Source organism: Acanthochromis polyacanthus, chromosome 5 (assembly GCF_021347895.1).
Source record: "Acanthochromis polyacanthus isolate Apoly-LR-REF ecotype Palm Island chromosome 5, KAUST_Apoly_ChrSc, whole genome shotgun sequence".
Classification (NCBI taxonomy): Eukaryota; Metazoa; Chordata; class Actinopteri; family Pomacentridae; genus Acanthochromis; species Acanthochromis polyacanthus.
Genome location: NC_067117.1, coordinates 38804172 through 38813103, shown reverse-complemented (window position 1 = coordinate 38813103; position 8932 = coordinate 38804172). Strand labels below are relative to the sequence as shown.

General features: G+C 42.5%; 1 protein-coding gene across 1 annotated transcript; it reads right to left on the bottom strand.

Moving 5' to 3' along the window:
- Window positions 1–1131: 1131 nt before the first annotated feature.
- LOC127534171 (G2/M phase-specific E3 ubiquitin-protein ligase-like) lies at window positions 1132–2508 on the bottom strand. The gene is made up of 4 exons (XM_051948709.1): window positions 2482–2508; window positions 1840–2021; window positions 1627–1802; window positions 1132–1391 (listed from the first exon to the last, which is right to left on the bottom strand). Exons 1-4 carry the CDS (start codon window positions 2506–2508, stop codon window positions 1132–1134), a joined length of 645 nt encoding a protein of 214 aa, XP_051804669.1.
- Between the last annotated feature and the right edge of the window lie 6424 nt (window positions 2509–8932).

Sequence of the window (8932 nt, the reverse complement as noted above, 5' to 3'; positions counted from 1 at the left end):
ATCACCAACAATTAGGACACGATCATAGTTGGGGATGATTCCAGCCAGAAAGTCAGAGAAGTCCTTTAAAAAGTCCTTATTGCACTTGGGAGACTTAGATGACAGTGCACAGCACCAGTCCGACCAACCAACCTTAATTAACAACACCTCAAAGCTGGAAAAAGACGAAGGAACGGGCCGCTGCGTACATCTAAATTCATTATTAAAAACAGTGGCCGTTCCTCCTCCACGTCCCGACGTCCGCGGGGAGTTGAAGAAAGAGCAGCCGTCCGAGATCAGATCAACAAGGGCGCTGCACTCACCATCGCTGATCCAGGTCTCTGTCACACAGAGGAAGTCCAGGCTCCGGGAGCAAAAGAAGTCCCTCAGAATAAAAGCTTTGTTTGCCAGTGATCTGGCGTTCACCAGGCCAATCCTGGCATGGGGAGCGACAGGTGGATCGGGATTCGGGTGCCCCGCTCCAGTGTCGCCAGGTTCCGGAGGATTAATCCGCGCCGCTGGAGCCGAGGAGAGCAGGGGTGGCGTGGCATGAATCTCTCATCCAGGCAGGCGACGGGCACCAGGTAGGAGGCGACGGGGTCCAGAAAGCACTGGGGCACGCTGAAGGTGTACAGAGGGTGTCCAAAATTGACAGCACCGGGGCGTATTAGTACAAAAACATGTTTGAAACACTCATTTCTTGTAGTATTGCTCTGAAATTTTGTCCTGAACTATGTAAGACCCCAGGCTGTTGCCTTTTTGTGTTTCAAGCTGTCACAGTGCTGCCACACTAATTTTCAGGTGTTTTATTAGGGAAAAAATTTAGGCGCGAATAAAATTCATCCTAATTCAGTGTGTGCCAACATGAAATAACTCTGTGCCAGTAGCACCTAGAGTAATTCTGACTGCACTGGGTGACAATTCAGGTTGTCAGCTTTCAAAGGAGATCCCAACCATGCCTGTACTCCAAACAGTTCAAGAACAGCATTCAATTTACTTTCTGTACATCTTCAGTAGAAATTTCAGGCGAAAATTGACCGAAGCTTATGTGTTTTCCTTTCAACTATGTTTTGGTCAAACTTTCTGTAAAACTAATGAACAACGTGTAAATAAAAGATGGAGAATAGAACATAAAAGACATAAACATGGCATTCAGGCTCTGACAAACCCATATGTGTTTCCTAGGGCAAAGTCAAACTTCTCCTTAAAGAGTTGGTATGATGCATGGAGTGGCAACCTGATACAGTTAACACAAGTGTTGGCCATTGGGAACAGTGGTATAGAAGAGAAATCATCATCTCCTTTATGAATGAACTCAACAGATGGACTTGGGGAAAAGCCAATAGGAGGGACAACAGATGCTCCAGTGGCGAAGGCCAATATCTTCTGTAGTTTAGATGGTCCTTCTTCTTCTATAAAAAAGAACAGAATCAACCTTTGCCAGGTATTTTTATTTGTCTAGTTAGAATGACTAATAGCTCTACAGTTTAAAGCCTAAAAGTATATTGTACATACACACATACATGCAACTCCACATATGAACATATATTCATTCAGTTTTCCCTATTAAGTCCTTGTCTCAATAGTAGATTCTTCATTATAAAAAATGTATTTCTCAATCGAATGGCAGGGATTCAAGTCAAATACCTTCTGCATCTTGAAGATAGTCTCTCCAAAAGGGAATCACCACTTCCTCTACAACTCGTTTGTTGCTCCCTTCTGGTGACAGACGAATGGTGAAAAGATCATCCAACTGGTCAGCAGTCAGCGTGCTTGGCTCATAGCAGAACAGGGGGAGTCTGTGTTGGTTGATGGTTAAAATTCTATTCCATATTCTGCTTAAACTGACTGTTAACCAACACTGAATACCTTTGGAATGGTTCTTGAAACCTGTGGATGACCTGAAACATGACAATGTCTTGTACCAGCAGATCCCTGTCTCTCATTGACCGAAGAGGCCTCAGACATCCTGCACTGGCCAAGTAGTCAAGCAGAGGTGCCTTTACCTTTTCAAGGTCCTCAGTGGTTGTGCTTTCAGATACCTGGCATCACAAGGAGCAGCATATTGGCTTTCTGTAGAAACCAGTTATTAGTTAACAATGTATTGGCAAGTCATATTAAATGAACAGTATATGGCGCATACATTAAGAAAATCTACTTTGATTAGGCAGTCCTCAAAAAGGTAGTGACTGTGCATGAAAGAAAATAATGAGAGGCAACCAAGATAACTCTGAATAATAATTAAAAGATATCAGACACTTGAGGTCTGTATCACTGATTTTCTATTGTTCTCTACCAGTTCATCACAGTGCAGGCTTTCACTGTGACACTGTAATGCCAGTCGCTTAAAAATGGTGGGAAAAACAACACTTTTATGACCAAATTTGTTGATTAAATTGTGGCAGAATTCAAACTGCAACATGGAATAAAGGAGTTAAGCATTGGGCCACACTAGAGTGAACCTGCACTCCTGTCTTGGTAGATAAAAGAGTGGCAACTGACCTTTTTGACTTTTTCTAAGAGGTCCATATCAGCTATGTCTTCTCGGACTAGATTTGTTGGAACACCAACCAGTAAAGAAAATACCACTGGGGAGAGGAAGTTTGGTGGTGGACCACCATGAATGAAACTTATTGCGATGGCTCTGCCTGCTATGTAGTACCAGTCCTCTCTTAGAGCTGCAAAAAATCAGAATAACACGAAATGTAACAATGCAAAAAACACCCACAAAAAACATTAAGACTTACTAATGAAATCACAGTTTATTGTACTAATTTAAATTATAAATCAGTCCAAAAATGAAAAAGTTGCATTTAAAAGTCACAATATGAAAATGACTTCATTATTATTATTTTATTATTTTTAAATAAAAAGATTAGTACCAGTACTGTTGAGTGCAAGGTTTTGGCTGTTTTCTTTTCCCTCTAACATGGGGGACTTTGCAATGCTCTCTATTAGGAGCCTTAAGAATTCTCTCTTTGGACCCCTTCCTCATTTTTTCTCATGTCATCTGAGAATTTTACAGACACCTGATGATGTGTCTGTATCTTATCCAAAAAAAAAAAACAACTTAAAAAGCCAAAAGAACATAGTCATTATCTTGTTTAAGATTCTCAGTCTGGCGACATGTTTTTTAAAATAATAATTAGTTCTATGACCTGAATGTAATGTTGATGCATGAGAGGCTCAGAGTGCCTCCATGTAAGCAGGCGTTACAGTAAACAGTGACCACTCTATTAACATAACAGTGATTTTATTATTCGGCACATTTAACAGGAAGCTGATGGATTCCTTCAGGTGAGCCCCACCGGCTGATTTATGTCGATTTTGCTGGCCAGTTCCAGCAGTGTCTTCTTAACCGGAACATCTTCCACACTATGAAAAGACAAAAAATAGTGATGATCAGAAACACAGAGATTTGACATAATTTTTAACCTGTATTTTGTGAAATTATTGCTTATAACCAAGCAATTAATTTAAAACCCATTTCTCCTACAGTAAAGTAATACAACTAGCCCATGTTAATTGTTCAATTACCCATATCATAACATCATGTAATGACTAAACAGTCTCTATATCAATGATCAGAACAAACCTTATCATCCTTATTTTCCAAATCTGTGTGCAGTACTCACATGTGACTCTCCATACTGGCAATTATTGCCTGCTGTAATCCTTCATCTTCAGAACTGTCATCAGAAATGCTTGCAACGAGTGTTAAATAAGAAGAATAGTTGTCCTCATCAAGACAGCTTGTTCCATTATGTCTTGCAAGGCAGACTTCATCTGGACCACTTATGCCTCTTGTACTGGTTGTGCCAGGACCACCATCAGGACCACTGGTGCCAGGATTACAATCACTTCCTGCAGAACACTTTCCATCAGGACCACTTATTCCTCTTGAGCTGCTTGTCCCAGGACCATGGTCAGGACCACTGGTGCCAGGAATACCATCACTTCCTGCAAGGCCTCCTCCACCATGGGCCACTTGTGTCATGATTCCAGTCATTTCTTTCCTCGCTGTTGGGCCTGGTGCAAGGGCAATCTTCATCACCATTGCGAATGGAAACACTAGCCCTTGTAGTCATTTTTGACGTTGAATGGATACTATTGGATGAATGTTGGTTATCGCCTTCACTGTCATCTTGAAACAGAAAAGAAGGCCAACATATGACATATAGATGTGTGTATATGGGTGTGTGTAGATTAGATTAGATTAGAATAGATTAGATTAGATTAGATTAGATAGTACTTTATTAATCCCTTTGGAAAACTCCTTAGGGAAATTAGAATTCCAACAGCTGTTACAAAAAGTGTGTGTGTGCATGTGTGTGTTTAAATTGTAAATGCTAATAACAAATTAAAAGGCACACTTACCAAAAGCATCCTTGATGGTCTTACATAAAGAGCTTTAGTTTTATACACCTTATGGATGAGGATTCTATTCAGCTCCTGACCCCTTTGGAGCTTAGGTCATACCAGCATATTGCCACAAGCCATGAGAAACTGGAGGCTACAAAAAGATGGGGAACAAAGAAAATGTCTTAATCTAGCAAAATAACATGTTATACACTTGTCTTTAAGATAGAATGTGAGTGTGTCTGTGTGTCTGTGCACCCCCCCACTCTCCTCTCAACCTCCACCCCAGCCCTCACCTTCTCCCTTCCTAAATAACAGTCACCTCTTTGCAATCATGTGTATTATTTTTTATTATACACAATTCAACAGGTACAATAACTTTTGTACCTGAAAATAAAAAAAATCCATTTCAAAGAAAGGCAGCTTTAAGAAAAGCATATAAAATGAAACTTTATGGCAGTAAATAGCACCAGTTCGATCCTTTCCAGGAATATCTTCAACTAAATCAAGGTTTAAAAAGCATATTTTGTAGGGTATATATAGAAATGACCCAAAGTAGTTATTTTTAGATTACACCTACATCATAGGAAAATGTATTTCTAACAGTAACTGTAAAATCAAGCTTAATCTGCAATTTTAAAAAACTATAAACCTGATTTACTTACAGTTACATACTTTGTATGAGGTAGCTCGAGCTGCACTGCAAGGTTATCACATTACAACTTTCAAAGATTTTTGTTAAGTAAACTACAAGAGAAAATATAATCACAGAGACACACCCAGCAAATAATGACTCAAATGAAAACTGCATTGCTCAGTAATTTGCCTCAATGTGTGTAAAATACACTGAGCCGGTGGTTCAACTTACCCCAGAGCTACCATTATGACTTTATTAGGCAGTCCCTCCAGGAATTCGCGATGTTGCGATTGCACAAATTCATGTGAAATCAACCAATCTCTGCAAATTTTGCACGGCCTTGCAATTTTGTCCAATCACCGCAACTTTCCCGCAATTTTGGCCCGTCTCCCATGAGTTCCTTTTTTTTTTTCTTTTTTTTGTCTGCAAGTCCGCTCAAAAATGACACCAACCACCCATGGTGTCATTGCTTAAGCTTCATGTGCAATTTTTTTTCTTCTTTGTGACTGTGACCATCACCTGTCCTCATGGCAAATTAACCTATCATGTTTATTTCAAGCTGTTTCCTACATTATGCCATTGAGGGCTGTGCACACCCAAGTGAAACATAAAACAAACACAGGACAGACAGAAAGGTGAGGCATAGACAGTGTTCTAAGAGAAAAGGTGCATTTTATTTGTTTGTGCTCTTTAATTCACACCTTAAAACCAGTTACAAATCCAAAACCCTTCACAAATACCAAATACGACAAAATCCCAACTGGATCAATCATGAAGATGTCAGGAGACCACAAGAAGGACAGATAAAGCAGAGTGAGATCCACAGACACTAACCCAGCAACCTCCACTGACTCAGCGACCGGAGGAACAAACTCTATTGAGTTTTGGTAGGTGCCGGTGTGGTGAGTCTGGCATGCGTGAAAACCTCCACCAAAAGGAGGGAACTGTCTCCTCCAGCCCAAGGAGGTCCATACAGTCCCCCGGCAGGAGCCACCAAGCGGAGACTCAGCCCGGGAGCCCGGAGCGACCCCCGCCGACACAGCCAGAGCCCCAAGGCCCGCGCAGCAGAACGGGCCATAGCAGACCCCCACGGCGCTCCACCGGCCCACAGCCCCACTTCCCCCATGACCACCCGCCCCCCCATCCTCCCCCACAACCCGCCCCCCCGCCCCCAAACCCCTGCCCCACCCACCCCGCCCCACCCCCCGCCACCCACCCACACCACCCCCCTCCCCCACCATGCCGCCCCCCACCAGGTCACCCCCCCACCCCTCGCCCAGCCACCCCACCCCATCCAGCCACACCACCCACACCACCCACGCCACCCTCGCCACCCCTCCCACCCCCAAATCCGGGAGGCCACCGGCTCACCGAAAAAAAAAACACGCACGAAACGTATTAGAACGGCTTAAATGAGTGGACAACAGACCAGACATATCACCATGATGGAAACTGTTGCATTCAGATCCATTAGGGCACTGCAAGAATAAAAGTAAATTAGATTAATTATTTCACCAAACAACACGGCGGAGTTATGTGACGATCAGCGTGTGTGAATCATTCCTCTGTTACCAACATTACTCAAAAACACACTCAGGGATTTGAATGAAATTTTCAGGGTTGGTCAGAAATGACACAAGGACCAAGTGATTAGACTTCGGCAGTGATGCGGCTTAATGTTTGGATCCACGGATTTGTTAAGGATTTGTTAAGCGTTTCAGTAGTGTGTGTGTGAGAGCGTTTCAGTACTGTGTGTGAGAGCGTTTCAGTAGTGTGTGAGAGTGTTTCAGTAGTGTGTGTGAGTGCATTTCAGTAGTGTGTGTGAGTGCATTTCAGTAGTGTGTGTGAGCGTTTCAGTAGTGTGTGTGAGCGCATTTCAGTAGTGTGTGTGAGAGCATTTCAGTAGTGTGTGTGAGAGCGTTTCAGTAGTGTGTGAGAGCGTTTCAGTAGTGTGTGTGAGTGCATTTCAGTAGTGTGTGTGAGCGTTTCAGTAGTGTGTATGAGAGCGTTTCAGTAGTGTGTGTGAGAGCGTTTCAGTAGTGTGTATGAGAGCGTTTCAGTAGTGTGTGTGAGAGCATTTCAGTAGAGTGTGTGAGAGCGTTTCAGTAGTGTGTGAGAGCGTTTCAGTAGTGTGTGTGAGTGCATTTCAGTAGTGTGTGTGAGCGTTTCAGTAGTGTGTATGAGAGCGTTTCAGTAGTGTGTGTGAGCGTTTCAGTAGTGTGTGTGAGTGCATTTCAGTAGTGTGTGTGAGCGTTTCAGTAGTGTGTATGTGAGCGTTTCAGTAGTGTGTGTGAGCGTTTCAGTAGTGTGTATGAGAGCGTTTCAGTAGTGTGTATGAGAGCGTTTCAGTAGTGTGTATGAGAGCGTTTCAGTAGTGTGTGTGAGAGCATTTCAGTAGAGTGTGTGAGAGCGTTTCAGTAGTGTGTGTGAGTGCATTTCAGTAGTGTGTGTGAGCGTTTCAGTAGTGTGTGTGAGTGCATTTCAGTAGTGTGTGTGAGCGTTTCAGTAGTGTGTGTGAGTGCATTTCAGTAGTGTGTGTGAGCGTTTCAGTAGTGTGTGTGAGAGCATTTCAGTAGTGTGTATGAGAGCGTTTCAGTAGTGTGTATGAGAGCATTTCAGTAGTGTGTGAGAGCGTTTCAGTTGTAAGTGTGTGAGGTTTTTACTATAATGTGTGAATATGTTTAGTTTCATGTGTGTGTGAATGGTAATTCTGAATAATGTCTCTGATGGCCCCTCATAATATGGGACTTAATGAGACCTCTGTATATGTGTTTGGCATGGTAACTGGTTTTATGGAGAAGTGCATGTCAGTCTGTGTCTTTGAAATAAATTTTGGTTGCCATTGTTTGTTTCTGATCACTGGAATCACTGAAGAAGACGTGTGTCCAGAAATTTGACTGTAGGTGTTTGGAAATTGTATTTGAATTTAATTTTGGAGTGGTGTGAGTTGAGAATAGCCAAAATATCTGGAAGTCCTGTGACGTGTTAAAAAAATTTCAGGTGAATATGATATGGAGCTACTGTAAAATATGGTTGTCGTGGGTGTTTATTAAACATGTGCTTAATGGCAGTGAGGCCAATTGAAGTTTCTATGTTTGTGTAAAAGTAATGTAAAAATATGAGTGTGGCTGGATACCTGATTTTTTTTATAAACAAAGTTGTCTTTGATGTAACTGGGGTATAATTTGGAATGTGAATTGAAAACGTATTATCTACAGGAGGTCCTCGACTTACTTTCCGTTTCTATGGTGTGATGGAAGTTGATTTTCACCATAAGTTAAAACTCTGACGAAAATGTAAACAAAGCCGTTACTTGAATCACGTTATACTCAGTTTTTCAGAAAAGTCATGAATACCAATGACTATAATGCATGTATGAATCATTTTACAAGAAGATAACAGAATACTGTAACAGACTGATATTGCTGTTGATGTTTCAATGTTTATTTTACAGTTTTACCTAATGTCTGAGAACATGCCATGTTTAGTTAGCTCACCTTTGATTGGTTGAGAGTCAGCAGTGTGTGTGTTGCTCCGTGCCATGAAGTTGTGTGTGTGTTTGTGCGTGTGTTTGTAGTATGCCTGTCAGGATGGGAGCTGCCAGGCCTAGATAGTGCTCTCCCCCTCTGTCTCTCCACCTCCTTTTGCCTTCAGGGCAATCCAGCAGCACAGAAGCAGCGCCAGTTGTTCCCCATCTCCAATAATCAGCCGGCTCAGGGACAGGTGGAACTCATCCAATCAAGCCCCATTTGTGCAGCAATATAACCAGACCCCTCCTGCCTCCCATTGCCAGATCGTTACACCGCCAGCAATGGTTCACAGTAGATCTGCCAGTTTTATCCGTAGTCCAACAACCTGCTAACCTGTGCTATCCTCCTTCGTTCCAGAACCAGACCCACCTGTTAGTGCCTCGTGTTCCACTCCCCGTCATCATCCTTGGTTCCCAGAGTCCGTCTG